This window comes from Oncorhynchus gorbuscha, unplaced genomic scaffold (genome assembly GCF_021184085.1).
Source record: "Oncorhynchus gorbuscha isolate QuinsamMale2020 ecotype Even-year unplaced genomic scaffold, OgorEven_v1.0 Un_scaffold_5580, whole genome shotgun sequence".
NCBI classification, from domain to species: Eukaryota; Metazoa; Chordata; class Actinopteri; order Salmoniformes; family Salmonidae; genus Oncorhynchus; species Oncorhynchus gorbuscha.
Window position 1 is genome coordinate 1 of NW_025749351.1, and position 16701 is coordinate 16701.

At 44.3% G+C, this 16701-nt stretch overlaps 1 protein-coding gene across 1 annotated transcript; it reads left to right on the plus strand.

The window, feature by feature from the left end:
* Window positions 1-4477: 4477 nt before the first annotated feature.
* Window positions 4478-7382, plus strand: LOC124029117 (regulating synaptic membrane exocytosis protein 3-like; the record flags this gene model as incomplete). Its single annotated transcript, XM_046340947.1, has 2 exons — window positions 4478-4617; window positions 7104-7382. Coding segments are annotated over 2 exons (350 nt in total), but the record flags the coding sequence as incomplete, so codon positions are not given.
* Between the last annotated feature and the right edge of the window lie 9319 nt (window positions 7383-16701).

A 16701-nucleotide genomic window follows, 5' to 3' on the forward strand; every position in this document is an offset into this window, starting at 1 on the left:
TACATTTACATTTAAGTCATTTAGCAGACGCTCTTATCCAGAGCGACTTACAAATTGGTGCATTCACCTTATGACATCCAGTGGAACAGCCACTTTACAATAGTGCATCTAAATATTTTAAGGGGGGAGGGGGGTGAGAAGGATTACTTTATCCTATCCTAAGTATTCCTTAAAGAGGTGGGGTTTCAGGTGTCTCCGGAAGGTGGTGATTGACTCCGCTGTCCTGGCGTCGTGAGGGAGTTTGTTCCACCATTGGGGAGCCAGAGCAGCGAACAGTTTTGACTGGGCTGAGCGGGAACTGTACTTCCTCAGTGGTAGGGAGACGAGCAGGCCAGAGGTGGATGAACGCAGTGCCCTTATTTGGGTGTAGGGCCTGATCAGAGCCTGGAGGTACTGAGGTGCCGTTCCCCTCACAGCTCCGTAGGCAAGCACCATGGTCTTGTAGCGGATGCGAGCTTCAACTGGAAGCCAGTGGAGAGAGCGGAGGAGCGGGGTGACGTGAGAGAACTTGGGAAGGTTGAACACTAGACGGGCTGCGGCGTTCTGGATGAGTTGTAGGGGTTTAATGGCACAGGCAGGGAGCCCAGCCAACAGCGAGTTGCAGTAATCCAGACGGGAGATGACAAGTGCCTGGATTAGGACCTGCGCCGCTTCCTGTGTGAGGCAGGGTCGTACTCTGCGGATGTTGTAGAGCATGAACCTACAGGAACGTGCCACCGTCTTGATGTTAGTTGAGAACGACAGGGTGTTGTCCAGGATCACACCAAGGTTCTTAGCGCTCTGGGAGGAGGACACAATGGAGTTGTCAACCGTGATGGCGAGATCATGGAACGGGCAGTCCTTCCCCGGGAGGAAGAGCAGCTCCGTCTTGCCGAAGTTCAGCTTGAGGTGGTGATCCGTCATCCACACTGATATGTCTGCCAGACATGCAGAGATGCGATTCGCCACCTGGTCATCAGAAGGGGGAAAGGAGAAGATTAATTGTGTGTCGTCTGCATAGCAATGATAGGAGAGACCATGTGAGGTTATGACAGAGCCAAGTGACTTGGTGTATAGCGAGAATAGGAGAGGGCCTAGAACAGAGCCCTGGGGGACACCAGTGGTGAGAGCGCGTGGTGAGGAGACAGATTCTCGCCACGCCACCTGGTAGGAGCGACCTGTCAGGTAGGACGCAATCCAAGCGTGGGCCGCGCCAGAGATGCCCAACTCGGAGAGGGTGGAGAGGAGGATCTGATGGTTCACAGTATCGAAGGCAGCCGATAGGTCTAGAAGGATGAGAGCAGAGGAGAGAGAGTTAGCTTTAGCGGTGCGGAGCGCCTCCGTGATACAGAGAAGAGCAGTCTCAGTTGAATGACTAGTCTTGAAACCTGACTGATTTGGATCAAGCAGGTCATTCTGAGAGAGATAGCGGGAGAGCTGACCAAGGACGGCACGTTCAAGAGTTTTGGAGAGAAAAGAAAGAAGGGATACTGGTCTGTAGTTGTTAACATCGGAGGGATCGAGTGTGAGTTTTTCCAGAAGAGTGCAACTCTCGCTCTTGAAGACGGAAGGGACGCGCCAGCGGTCGAGGGAATAAGTTGATGAGCGGTGAGGTAGGAGAAGGTCTCCTGAAAATGGTCTGGAGAAGAGAGGAGGGGAGGGGTCGAGCGGGCAGGTTGTTGGGCGGCCGGCCGTCACAAGACGCAGATTTCATCTGGAGAGAGGAGAAAGAGGTGGGGGCACAGGGTAGGGCAGTGAGCAGAACCAGCAGTGTCGTTTGACTTAGCAAGCGAGGATCGGATGTCGTCGACCTTCTTTTCAAAATGGTTGACGAAGTCATCTGCAGAGAGGGGAGGAGGAGGGGGAGGAGGGGGAGGAGGATTCAGGAGGGAGGAGAAGGTGGCAAAAGAGCTTCCTGGGGTTAGAGGCAGATGCTTGAAATTTAGAGTGGTAGAAAGTGGTTTTAGCAGCAGAGACAGAGGGAGAAAATGTAGAGGAGGGGCGAGCAAAGGATGCCAGTCCGCAGGAAGGCGAGTTTTCCTCCATTTCCGCTCGGCTGCCGAGCCCTGTTCTGTGAGCTCGCAATGAGTCGTCAAGCCATGGAGCGGGAGGGAGGACCGAGCCGGCCTGGAAAGATAGGACATAGAGTCAAAGGATGAAAGGAGGAGAGGAGCGTTGAGGAGGCAGAATCAGGAGATAGGTTGGAGAAGGTTTGACAAGAGGAAGAGATGATAGGGATGGAAGAAGGAGCAGCAGAGAGAGCGAAGGTTAGGACGGGCGCCATACCATCCGAGTAGGGGCAGTGTGGGAAGTGTTGGATGAGGAGCGAGAGGAGAAAAGGATACAGAAGGTAAGCTGGTCGGAGACTTGGGGGAGTTGCAATGAGGTTAGTGGAAGAACAGCATCTAGTAAAGATGAGGTCGAGCCGTATTGCCTGCCTTCAGAGTAGGGGGAAGGTAGAGAGAGGTGAGGTCAAAGAGGAGAGGAGTGGAAAGAAGGAGGCAGATAGGAATGAGTCTGAGGTAGACGTGGGGAGGTTAAAAATTAGCCCAGAACTGTGAGAGGTGAGCCGTCCTCAGGAAAGGAGCTTATCAATGCATCAAGCTCATTGGATGAACTCTCCGAGGGGACTTGAGGGCGATAAATGATAAGGATGTTAAGCTTGAAAGGGCTGTGCTGTGATAAGCTGAAATTCAAAGGAGGCGATAGACAGATGGAGTAAGAGAGGAGAAAAGAGAGAATGACCACTTGGGAGAGATAAGGATCCTGATGCCACCACCCCGCTGACCAGAAGCTCTCGGAGGTGTGCGAGAACACGTGGGCGGACGAAGAGAGAGCAGTAGGAGTAGCAGTGTTATCTGTGGTGATCCATGTTTCTGTCAGTGCCAAGAAGCTCGAGGACTGGAGGGAGGCATACAGGCTGAGATGAACTCTGCCTTGTTGGCCGCAGATCGGCAGTTCCAGAGGCTACCGGAGACCTGGAACTCCACGTGGGTCGTGCGCTGGGACCACCAGATTAGGGTGGCAGCGGCCACGCGGTGTGGAAGCGTTTTATGGTATGTGCAGAGAGGAGAGAACAGGGATAGACAGACACATAGTTGACAGGCTACAGAAAGAGGCTACGCTAATGCAAGGAGATTGGAATGACAAGTGGACTGCGTCTCGAATGTTCAGAAAGTTAAACATTTACGTGGCAAGAATCTTATTGACTAAAATGATTAAAATGATACAATACTGCTGAAGTAGGCTAGCTGGCAGTGGCTGCGTTGTTGACTTTGTAGGCTAGCTGGCAGTGGCTGCGTTGATGACACTACACTAATCAAGTCGTTCCGTTGAGTGTAATAGTTTATACAGTGCTGCTATTCGGGGGCTAGCTGGCTAGCTAGCAGTGTTGATTGCGTTACGTTGCGTTAAAAGAACGACAATAGCTGGCTAGCTAACCTAGAAAATCGCTCTAGACTACACAATTATCTTTGATACACAGACGGCTATGTAGCTAGCTATGTAGCTAGCTACGATCAAACAAATCAAACCGTTGTGCTGTAAAGAAATGAAATGAAAAATGTGATACTACCTGTGGAGCGAAGCGAAAACGACGGGTTGTTGAGTGCGGAAGTTCTATTCAGTAGACGTTGGCTAGCTGTTGGCTAGCTAGCAGAGTCTCCTACGTTAAGGACGACAAATAGCTGGCTAGCTAACCTCGGTAAATTAAGATAATCACTCTAAGACTACACGCTCTAAACTACACAATTATCTTGGATACGTAGACAGCAAAGACAACTATGTAGCTAGCTAACACTACACTAATCAAGTCGTTCAGTTGAGTGTAATAGTTTCTACAGTGCTGCTATTCGGCAGCGGTGGACGTTTGCTAGCTGGCTAGCTGCTGGGCAGATAGCAGTGTAGACTATGTTAGGACGGCAGAGAAATACGAAGTTGCAATAGAAGTGCTGACTGTTTCACTTTGTTGTCCTCTTTCTTTTCCTTTTCTTCTGTCCTTCTTTTGTCCTTATTTAGTCTTCCTTTCTTCTGTTAACTAGATATTTTTTGTTGTTATTCTTTGTAAGCTAGCTAGCTTCTTACAGGAGAGTCCCTAGCAACTGCTTAGCAACAAGTAAACAATTCTGCTAGCAATTCAACTAGCTAAGATAACTGTACAATTTTATGAAAATTGTTAATTTTCAAAGCCCGTCTTTTTTGGTTTGTTCCTGGTTTTGTCTTCTATTGAGTCTTGCAGTTTTCTCTTGATTTTTTTCGATGTACTTCACTCTAAAAACATTTAAATCTCAAAGTTATCTGGTGGAAAAGCAAAAGAAATGTAACATCTGTAGGTGATTCACCTAAATTAGATCTCACTGACGCACATCAAACTTGGATTAAAATAACTTGTTCATTTCTTGTGCACGGACTAGTCACAGGGTAGATTTGAATAGAAAAAAACTTTATTGTTCATCCTGACCAGTCACAGAGGTTAATTTCCAGCATAAATTTCCTGCAGCGACCTATGTGAAGGTGTATGTGTTGGAGAATGGGGCGTGTCTGGCTAAGAAGAAGACCCGAGTGGTGAAGAAGACTCTAGACCCGTCCTACCAACAGGCCCTGCTGTTTGAAGAGAGCCCTCAGGCCAAAGTCCTCCAGGTTAATACCTATATTCATTATAGAATATGATCTAGTGATTTGAGAACCCCATGTGTTCATCTTACATGGCCAGATGTATTTTCTTTCACTACTAGATCTGTATTTAATGACTTTATAGTTCAGTCGGAAAGTGTTCAGACCCCTGGATTTTTTCTACTTTACAGCCTCATTCTAAAATGGATTAAATTAATTTTTTACCTCATCAATCTACACACAATAACCCATAATGACATCACAATACCCCATAATGATATCACAATACCCCATAATGACATCACAATACCCCATAATGACATCACAATACCCCATAATGACATCACACCCCATAATGACATCACAATACCCCATAATGACATCACAATACCTCATAATGACATCACAATACCTCATAATGACATCACAATACCCTATAATGACATCACAATACCCCATAATGACATTACAATACCTCATAATGACATCACACCCAATAATGACATCACACCTCATAATGACATCACACCCCATAATGACATCACCCCCCATAATGACATCTAATACCATACTGACATCACAATACCCCATAATGACATCACACCCCATAATGACATCACAATACCCCATAATGACATCACACCCCATAATGACATCACAATACCTCATAATGACATCACACCTCATAATGACATCACCCATAATGACATCACAATACCTCATAATGACATCACAATACCTCATAATGACATCACACCCCATAATGACATCACAATACCCCATAATGACATCACAATACCCCATAAGGACATCACAATACCCCATAAGGACATCACAATACCCCATAAGGACATCACAATACCCCATAATGACATCACACCCCATAATGACATCACAATACCCCATAATGACATCACAATACCCTCATATGGACATCACAATAACCCATAATGACATCACAATACCCCATAAGGACATCACAATACCCCATAATGACATCAGCACCCCATAATGACATCACAATACCCCATAATGACATCACAATACCCCATAATGACATCACAATACCACATAATGACATCACAATACCCCATAATGACATCACAATACCCCATAAGGACATCACAATACCCCATAAGGACATCACAATACCCCATAAGGACATCACAATACCCCATAAGTACATCACAATACCCCATAATGACATCACAATACCCCATAATGACATCACAATACCTCATAATGACATCACCTCATAATGACATCACAATACCCCATAATGACAAAGCGAAACAGGTTTTTTAGATATTTTTGCGAATCTATTAAAATAAAACAGAAATACCTTATTTACATAAGTATTCAGACCCTTTGCTATGAGACTCTAAATTGAGATCGGGTGCATCCTGTTTCCATTGATCATTCTTGAGACATTTTACAACACACCTGTCTATAAGGTCCCACAGTTGACAGTGCATGTCAGAACAAAAATCAAGCCGTGAGGTCGAAGGAATTGTCCGTACAGCCACGAGACAGGATTGTGTCGAGGTACAGATCCAGGGAATGGCTCCAAAACATTCTGCAGCATTGAAGGTCCCCAAGAACACAGTGGCCTCCATCATTCTTAAATGGAAGAAGTTTGGTACGACCAAGACTAGAGCTGGCCGCCCCCAGACAAACTTATGCAAAAGTGATATTTACATATTTTTTTTACACTTGCAAAAATTATAAAAACCTGTTTTTGCTTTGTCATTATGGGGTATTATGTGTAGATTGACGATGGGATTTAAAAAAAACATTAGAATAAGAATGTACTGTAACAAATGTGGAAAAAGACAAGGGGTCTGAATACTTTCTTTTGTAATTTTCTTGAATCTCTTGCAGCGATACAATGTTTTGCTTAGCTAATCAAAGCATTGACTTAATTTCTCTCTCTGTCTCTCTCTCTCTCTCTGTCTCTCTCTCCCACCCTCTCTTTTCTCTCTCTCTCTGTCTCTCTCTCTCTCTCTGTCTCTCTCTCTGTCTCTCTCTCTGTGTCTCTCTCTCTGTCTGTCTCTCTCTCTGTCTGTCTCTCTCTCTCTCTCTCTCCCTCTCTGTCTGTCTCTCTCTCTCTCTCTGTCTCTCTCTCTCTCCCACCTCTCTCTCTCTGTCTCTCTCTGTCTCTCTCTGTCTCTCTCTCTGTCTCTCTCTCTGTCTCTCTCTGTCTCTCTCTCTCTCTGTCTCTCTCTCTCTCTGTCTGTCTCTCTCTCTCTCTGTCTGTCTCTCTCTCTCTCTCCCTCTCTGTCTGTCTCTCTCTCTGTCTGTCTCTCTCTCTCTCTGTCTGTCTCTCTTTCTCTCTCTCCCTCTCTGTCTGTCTCTCTCTCTCTCCCTCTCTGTCTGTCTCTCTCCCACCCCCTCTTTCTCTCTCCCACCCCCCTCTCTCTCTCTCCCACCCCCCCCTCTCTCTCCCACCTTCTCTCTCTCTCTCTCCCACCTTCTCTCTCTCTCTCTCCCACCCTTCTCTCTCTCTCTCCCAGGTGATTGTGTGGGGTGATTATGGGCGGATGGACCACAAGTGCTTCATGGGCATGGCTCAGATCATGCTGGATGAGTTGGACCTTGGTGCCACGGTGAGCGGATGGTACAAGCTGTTCCCCACCTCGTCCCTGGCTGATATCGGACCCCTCACACGACGACTGTCCCAGTCCTCACTGGAGAGCTGTGCCACCAGCCCCTCCTGTAGCTAGACAGAGAGAACTATATAGTACACACACACACACACACACACACAGATCCTCAGATCTGTCCCCATAACTACGTCAGATAACATGATTTACCAGAGCATAGCATTATAGTAGCGTTACTTTACTGCCCAATATCCCTGTCCCTCTCAGAATCCCTGTCCCATCTCAGAATCCCTGTCCCCTCTCAGAATTCCTGTCCCTGTCCCATCTCAGAATCCTGTCCCTCTCCAGAATCCTGTCCGTCTCAGAATCCCTCACCCATCTCAGAATCCCTGTCCCCTCTCAGAATCCCTGTCCCCTCTCAGAATCCCTGTCCCCTCTCAGAATCCCTGTCCCCTCTCAGAATCCCTGTCCCCTGTCCCCTCTCAGAATCCTGTCCCATCTCAGAATCCCTGTCCCCTCTCAGGAAATCCTGTCCCTCTCCAGAATCCTGTACCCCTCTCAAGATCCCTGTCCCCTCTCAGAAATCCTGTTCCCTCTCAGAATCCCTGTCCCTCTCAGAAATCCTGTCCCCTCAGAATCACTGTACCCTCTCAGGATCCTGTCCCCTCTCAGAAATCCTGTCCCCTCTCAGAATCCCTGTCCCCTCTCAGAATCCCTGTCCCGTCTCAGAATCCCTGTCCCCTGTCCCCTCTCAGAATCCCTGTCCCCTCTCAGAATCCCTGTCCCGTCTCAGAATCCCTGTCCCCTGTCCCCTCTCAGAATCCCTGTCCCTCTCAGAATCCCTGTCCCCTGTCCCCTCTCAGAATCCCTGTCCCGTCTCAGAATCCCTGTCCCCTGTCCCCTCTCAGAATCCCTGTCCCCTCTCAGAAACCCTGTCCCGTCTCAGAAACCCTGTCCCATCTCAGAATCCCTGTCCCCTCTCAGAATCCCTGTCCCTCTCAGAATCCCTGTCCCCTCTCAGAATCCCTGTCCCCTCTCAGAATCCCTGTCCCATCTCAGAATCCCTGTCCCGTCTCAGAATCCCTGTCCCCTGTCCCCTCTCAGAATCCCTGTCCCATCTCAGATTCCCTGTCCCTCTCAGAAACCCTGTCCCGTTGAGTGAATGCCCCATTCGACATTCCCTGATCCCAGAATTCCAGGCTATGTCCCAAATGGTAGCCTATTCCCTATATAGTTAACTACTACTGACCAGAGCCAAGGGAAAATGGTGCCATAAACGGTGCCATTTGGGACACAAGCCAAGGCACTACTTCTCATCCCAGGGTCAGGTCATTCCGAAACCAGTTTTTAAACTCTCTATGCCAAACTAAGAAGAAAAAACAACTTTATTTTTTTAAAACCAAAGCAATTTTTATTGTTACTATCAGAGTGCTAGTTATACAATATCTACGTATTGATAAGTAGCAGAGTCTATGAGTTAGATGGAATACAATATCTACGTACTGATAAGTAGCAGAGTCTATGAGTTAGAAGGAATGTAAACATTGTGTTTTAGCTCTTCTAAACACACACAGGCTGGCCACGTTATTAAACACAAATCGACAGGATGTTTACATAATCACTATTATTACGTGAGATAGCAGCGCTAATCTTCTCATTTCCACAAGCCAGAGGTAATAAGTATATAGATGTTAGATAGATAAAATATAGAGATGTGTGTTCATGTGTGTGTTGGCTGCATCCTACACGTTTGCTTGCTACCCTTATTGAGACATTTTAACGTTTTTTTTTATTTTGTTTTTTTGCTTCCCTTTAAGACTAATCAGATATATAGATGCTACTTTATTGATTTAGCTAATCAGTCTGTCTAAAGAACATGAAGAACGTAACACTCGAGTTTTAGGAGATGGAGGACATCGTTTTTCCCATACAGAACAAACAAATTCCAAACTTTACAGCAATCTCTCGTAAAACAAGCGGCATTGTGGGACACAGGAGGACCAACTGACCAACTGACAGGAATCATTCTCCTCCTTCCTCAGAGCGTTGAACTCAAAGGCTTCTGGGTAGTCTGGGCTATAGTCGTCGGTCATTGTAGACCCTGTTAGTGCGAACCACACTGGACTTCATATCCCAGAGGCGATACTGCTTTCTGCCCCACAACATGTCTACTGTACAGACCAGCACCTTTTGGATCAACTTCCTCTTGATTTCCTGTTTTAAGTTTCTTATCTTCACTTCCTGTTTCTGACCGTAATTAGGAAGTGGGAAGCATTGGTAAAATAGAAGTGGTCACGTCACTGTTCACTCAGCAATGTAAACCCCAGCAGCACAGATATATATTGTATTATCAAGTACCTTCAACAACCAGTAGATGGCGTCTGATTAGTTCCTGCACAAGCTCAAACTCAAAGTGAATTGTGATCTCATTTGCTGATATGGACATTTCTCCTGGTCAACAGTTTTCGCATATCATCATGGGATCTGGACACACCGATCTCTTATTGACCAGGACCTCTTATACCTCTTCTTAAATCAGCCCTCTCTAAATTCTTATTGATTGCTGCTACACGCACACAATAATGTGATTATTGTAAATAAGTCAGATTAATATAATAGTTTGTTTAAATGTTTACATGCTTTGTAAGAAGAACAATTTCCCTAATAATCCCGTTTACATGGACACATCTGAAATCAGACTAGCCGATGGGATTTTTGATAAAAACTGAAACATTTCCGATACAAATAATCGTTCTACCAGAGCAACCGGGTTATTTTAGCAAAATCTATTTGATTCCTGAGCGTTTGTATGTCAAAACCAGTTCCTAAGATGATACATAAAATGTCCGTTTTTTCTGTGTTTCACTCAAACGTAACATTTGTAAGATGATACATACCACTACATAGGTTTTTCTGTGTTCACTCATACGTAACATTTGTAAGATGATACATACCACTACATAGGTTTCTGTGTTCACTCATACGTAACATTTGTAAGATGATACATACCACTACATAGGTTTTCTGTGTTCACTCATACGTAACATTTGTAAAGATGATACATACCACTACATAGGTTTTCTGTGTTCACTCATACGCCAACATTTGTAAGATGATACATACCACTACATAGGTTTCTGTGTTCACCCAAACGTAACATTTGTAAGATGATACATACCACTACATAGGTTTTTCTGTGTTCACTCAAACGTAACATTTGTAAGATGATACATACCACTACATAGGTTTTTCTGTGTTCACTCATACGTAACATTTGTAAGATGATACATACCACTACATAGGTTTCTGTGTTACCATACGTAAAAGGAGGGTTTGAGCTGCTGCCAGATCAAATACACAGCTGGAACGCCGATTCAGTTGTTTACACGTCCCAATAATTTGAAAGTTTGCTCAGGAAATCAGCAAAGGCTTACTTCGATTTTAACCGTACACCGATTAAGATAAGCAGAGTAATGTGTGTACATGCTTTCCATACTCGGCCTTCTGCATTAATGAGTTGAATATGGCATCTGTTCGGCAATACGTTTTGGGGTGGAAGGTAAGCCTAGTGGTTAGAGCAGGTAGCCTAGTGGTTAGAGCAGGTAGCCTAGTGGTTAGAGACAGGTAGTCTAGTGGTTAGAGCAAGTAGTCTAGTGGTTAGAGCAGGTAGCCTAGTGGTTAGAGCAGGTAGCCTAGGGGATAGAGGCGGGTAGTCTAGTGGTTAGAGCAAGTAGTCTAGTGGTTAGAGCAGGTAGCCTAGTGGTTAGAGCAGGTAGCCTAGTGGTTGAGGCAGGTAGTCTAGTGGTTAGAGCAGGTTGCCTAGGGGATAGAGGCAGGTAGTCTAGTGGTTAGAGCAGGTAGCCTAGTGGTTAGAGCAGGTAGCCTAGGGGATAGAGGCAGGTAGTCTAGTGGTTAGAGCAGGTAGCCTAGTGGTTAGAGGCAGGTAGTGGTTAGAGCAGGTTGCCTAGGGGATAGAGGCAGGTAGTCTAGTGGTTAGAGCAATTTGTAAGTCGCTCTGGATAAGAGCGTCTGCTAAATGACTTAAATGTTAAATGTAGAGCAGGTAGCCTAGTGGTTAGAGGCAGGTAGCCTAGTGGTTAGAGGCAGGTAGCCTAGTGGTTAGAGCGGGTAGCCTAGGGGTTAGAGCAGGTAGCCTAGTGGTTAGAGCAGGTATTCTAGTGGTTAGAGCAGGTAGCCTAGTGGTTAGAGCAGGTAGCCTAGTGGTTAGAGCAGGTAGCCTAGTGGTTAGAGCAGGTATTCTAGTGGTTAGAGCAGGTATTCTAGTGGTTACAGCAGGTAGCCTAGTGGTTAGAACAGGTAGCCTAGTGGTTATAAAGGTAGCCTAGTGGTTAGAGGCAGGTAGCCTAGTGGTTAATGCAGGTAGCTTAGTGGTTAGAGCAGGTAGCCTAGTGGTTAGAGCAGGTAGCCTAGTGGTTAGAGCAGGTAGTCTAGTGGTTAGAGGCAGGTAGTCTAGTGGTTAGGGCAGGTAGCCTAATGGTTAGAGGCAGGAAGTCTAGTGGTTAGAGCAGGTAGCCTGAAGTGGTTAGAGCAGGTAGCCTAGTGGTTAGAGCAGGTAGCCTAGGGGTTAGACCGTTGGGCCAGTAACTGAAAGGTTGCTGAATTGAATCGAGCTGACGAGGTAAAAAATAATGTCGCCCCTGAACAAGCCAGTTAACCCACTGTTCCTAGGCCAGTTAACCCACTGTTCCTAGACCAGTTAACCCACTGTTCCTAGACCAGTTAACCCACTGTTCCTAGACCAGTTAACCCACTGTTCCTAGACCAGTTAACCCACTGTTCCTAGGCCAGTTAACCCACTGTTCCTAGGCTGTCATTGAAAATAAGAATTTGTTCTTAACTGACTCGCCTAGTTAAATAAAATAAAAATTAAATATCACATTATTTGTGTGCATGTAAATGTACTCAATGTTTCTAATGTCCTATGCTAGTTGGCTGCAATGACCAAACTTCCATCGTGAAAAATATTTCAACGAATGTTGTTTTCGCTGTTGATTGACTGAATTTCAGTTCAGAGTTAAATTTATCACATGCTTTCATGGCGCCATTGTATACGCAACAAATAATTAATTCTTTACGTAGTAGCTTTTATTTTGTGACCAGGAGGAATATCATTGAGACCAAACATGCCCATTTAAGATGAAGGCTGGCATACCGTAAACAATCTTTAGTGGTTCTGTAGATACCGGCCATTGGAACCTGTTGTGGTGAGAGATTCTGTAGACTCTGGCCATTGGAACTTGCTGTTGAGAGAGATTCTGTTGACTCTGGCCATTGGAACCTGCTGTGGTGAGAGATTCTGTAGACTCTGGCCATTGGAACTTGCTGTTGAGAGAGATTCTGTTGACTCTGGCCATTGGAACCTGCTGTGGAGAGAGATTCTGTAGACACTGGCCATTGGAACCTGCTGTTGAGAGAGATTCTGTAGACTCTGGCCATTGGAACCTGCTGTTGAGAAAGGTTCTGTAGACACTGGCCATTGGAACCTGCTGTTGAGAGAGATTCTGTAGACACTGGCCATTGGAACCTGCTGTTGAGAGAGATTCTGGAGACACTGGCCATTGGAACCTGCTGTTGAGAGAGATTCTGTAGACTCTGGCCATTGGAACCTGCTGTGGAGAGAGATTCTGGAGACACTGGCCATTGGAACCTGCTTTTGAGAGAGATTCTGTAGACTCTGGCCATTGGAACCTGCTGTGGAGAGAGATTCTGTAGACTCTGGCCATTGAAACCTGCTGTGGAGAGAGATTCTGTAGACTCTGGCCATTGGAACCTGCTGTTGAGAGAGATTCTGGAGACACTGGCCATTGGAACCTGCTGTGGAGAGAGATTCTGTAGACTCTGGCCATTGGAACCTACTGTTGAGAGAGATTCTGGAGACACTGGCCATTGGAACCTGCTGTTGAGAGAGATTCTGGAGACACTGGCCATTGGAACCTTCTGTGGAGAGAGATTCTGGAGACACTGGCCATTGGAACCTGCTGTTGAGAGAGATTCTGGAGACACTGGCCATTGGAACCTGCTGTTGAGAGAGACAGACAAAGACATTCCAGGAACACTTTAAACTCTGTTCAAGAATAGCATTTGACATTCTTATCAAATGTCTTATCTCACAGTTTTGTCAGCACTTTACTGTTCGTGTTGATTGTTATAATTAGTCAGGGCTATGGAGCACTTTTTCTCTCAATCAGTGAATAATGTACTGTCATGTTTATGAAGTAGTTTTAAATGTACTTTATTTATATACATATATATATATTATGTGGACAGCTGGCATGATGTATTTGTATTAATAATAATAATAATATGCCATATTAGTTTTCTTCAATCAAATGCACGAGTGACTGCTGATAGAAACACAAATATGTTTATTGGAAAGAGGAGAGGAAAGGAAAAAGACAAAAGCGACGAAACTTCTATTGAAATAACTTTAAAATTGTTTAAATGAAAACAAGAAGAACAGCTGGATCTTTAGTCCCATTGAACTATTGAAAATGTCTCTCTAGATATTTTGTGATTGACATGTTTGGGAACTCGTATGAGGTTGTATGGCTCCCATAAATATATATTGAGTAGCTAGTAGCTACACAATTTTCACAACAGAACTTGAGAAGTTTTGAAAAGAGGAAGAGTGTGAATGTATAGTACCAGTCAAAGGTCAGACGAGTCTGCAAAGCTGTCATCAAGGCAAAAGGGTGGCTAATTTGAAGAATCTCAAATACAAAAATTATATTTTGATTTGTTTAACACTTTTTTGGTTGCTACATGATTCCGTATGTGTTATTTCATAGTTTTGATGTCTTAAATATTATTATACAATGTAGAAAACAGTCATTTTAAAAAATAACGAAAAACCCTGCAATGAGTAGCTGTGTCCAAACTGTTGACTGGTACTATATGTGTACCCTAATATAAAGAGACTGGCTCCTTTTCATAAAGTATATAAGGTGTTTTCCCAGTGTGTCTGAATGGATGCCATTATCGCTACCAAAAAGGAACAGTGTTGACATATTGCTTTTCTCCAAAAGTATAGTAGTAGTGTGATTCTGTCTTTGAAATGATATGTATTGCTTGAACTATGTGATGTTTATTATTAATTCAAAGATCAGACAGAAGGGTCAAAGGTCATATGTCAGCTATTGCAGAATGTGTAGTTATTTGTTATTAGGGTCACCTGTGAATTCTACTTCACTCGAGTTGTGGCACGATTACCTGTCAGTAGAAAACCCAAGCGTTGACATATGCTGAGTTGCAGAAGTGGTCAGACATTGTTACGTTGGTTCATTTTACTTTAGTCCACCTGGTGTATTCTTACATTTACATGGTCAAACGTTAGGTTTCTTTGGTACCAGGAACAGAACTGTTTTGAATAATTTCTATGAAGTACCATGCAGAAAAACTGGCTTAATTGAAAGCACCAAGACTGTTAAAGTGAAGCAACATGACTGTAAAGTAAAGCAACAGGACTGTTAAAGTAAAGCAACAGGACTGTTAAAGTGAAGCAACAGGACTGTAAAGTAAAGCAACAGGACTGTAAAGTAAAGCAACAGGACTGTAAAGTTAAGCAACAGGACTGTAAAGTAAAGCAACAGGACTGTAAAGTTAAGCAACAGGACTGTAAAGTTAAGCAACAGGACTGTAAAGTAAAGCAACAGGACTGTAAAGTTAAGCAACAGGACTGTAAAGTAAAGCAACAGGACTGTTAAAGTGAAGCAACAGGACTGTAAAGTAAAGCAACAGGACTGTAAAGTTAAGCAACAGGACTGTAAAGTAAAGCAACAGGACTGTAAAGTTAAGAAACAGGACTGTTAAAGTGAAGCAACATGACTGTAAAGTAAAGCAACAGGACTGTAAAGTTAAGCAACATGACTGTAAAGTAAAGCAACAGGACTGTAAAGTAAAGCAACAGGACTGTAAAGTAAAGCAACAGGACTGTAAAGTAAAGCAACAGGACTGTAAAGTAAAGCAACAGGACTGTAAAGTAAAGCAACAGAACTGTAAAGTAAAGCAACAGGACTGTAAAGTAAAGCAACAGGACTGTAAAGTAAAGCAACAGGACTGTAAAGTAAAGCAACAGGACTGTAAAATAAAGCAACAGGACTGTAAAGTAAAGCAACAGGACTGTAAAGCAACAGGACTGTAAAGCAACAGGACTGTAAAGCAACAGGACTGTAAAGCAACAGGACTGTAAAGCAACAGGACTGTAAAGTAAAGCAACAGGACTGTAAAGCAACAGGACTGTAAAGTAAAGCAACAGGACTGTAAAGTAAAGCAACAGGACTGTAAAGTAAAGCAACAGGACTGTAAAGTAAAGCAACAGGACTGTAAAGCAACAGGACTGTAAAATAAAGCAACAGGACTGTAAAGTAAAGCAACAGGACTGTAAAGTAAAGCAACAGGACTGTAAAGTAAAGCAACAGGACTGTAAAGCAACAGGACTGTAAAGCAACAGGACTGTAAAGTAAAGCAACAGGACTGTAAAGTAAAGCAACAGGACTGTAAAGCAACAGGACTGTAAAGCAACAGGACTGTAAAGTAAAGCAACAGGACTGTAAAGTAAAGCAACAGGACTGTAAAGTAAAGCAACAGGACTGTAAAGCAACAGGACTGTAAAGTAAAGCAACAGGACTGTAAAGTAAAGCAACAGGACTGTAAAGCAACAGGACTGTAAAGTAAAGCAACAGGACTGTAAGTAAAGCAACAGGACTGTAAAGCAGCTAGGACTGTTAAAGGAAATTGTTTTATGTATCAGGTAGAGCATCTCTGCTGAAGGGGATGATGGTCTTTGTGACTGAGTTGAGCTGAGTAGCGTCATGACATAGAGTCCTCGTCAGAAGGATGACCCTAGCACACCCAGATGGATTGAATGGGAGTAGAGGGTGAAGTTGCTCCAAGACGCTGATCTTGGTTCAGTTTAGCATTTCCCCCACTAATGGTTAAGGTTAGGATTAGGGAAGGGAAGCTGATCTAGATCTGTACCCAGGGAAACTTCACCTTGGGCTGGATGGATGGTTGTGGAGTGTTGATGTCTTCATTCAAGCAAAAATTGATTGTCAGCACAGGGTTTGATGAGAGTGATTTAGTGGAAGAAGCATGTGTGTGAGTGTGTGAGGAACATAGAAGGGAGGCTGACAATCAGAAAGGGGAACAAGTGGATGGAATTACAGGAAGTTTGTTTTGTATTTCCGTGCATGGAGGGCATGTGACGGAATATTGATGCTCTTGAACAGGGAGGTAGAATGAACGGGTATATTGACTATTTGCAGCTATGCTTTGTCAATGTTGAAGAGCCAGATGTGTTCTCCTGCGTCTGTTTAGCCACAGCTTTAAGATACAACACAGTGAAGTGGTGAATGTCTCCCCATACACTGACGATGTCTCCTGTCGTGGTTAAATAAGAGCCATTTTTATAGAGATTATTTCATTGTTTTGTTTTGTTGTTGCAATGTTACCGTTCACAAGCTTGCTCTCTTCTAGAATGTTCACTTAG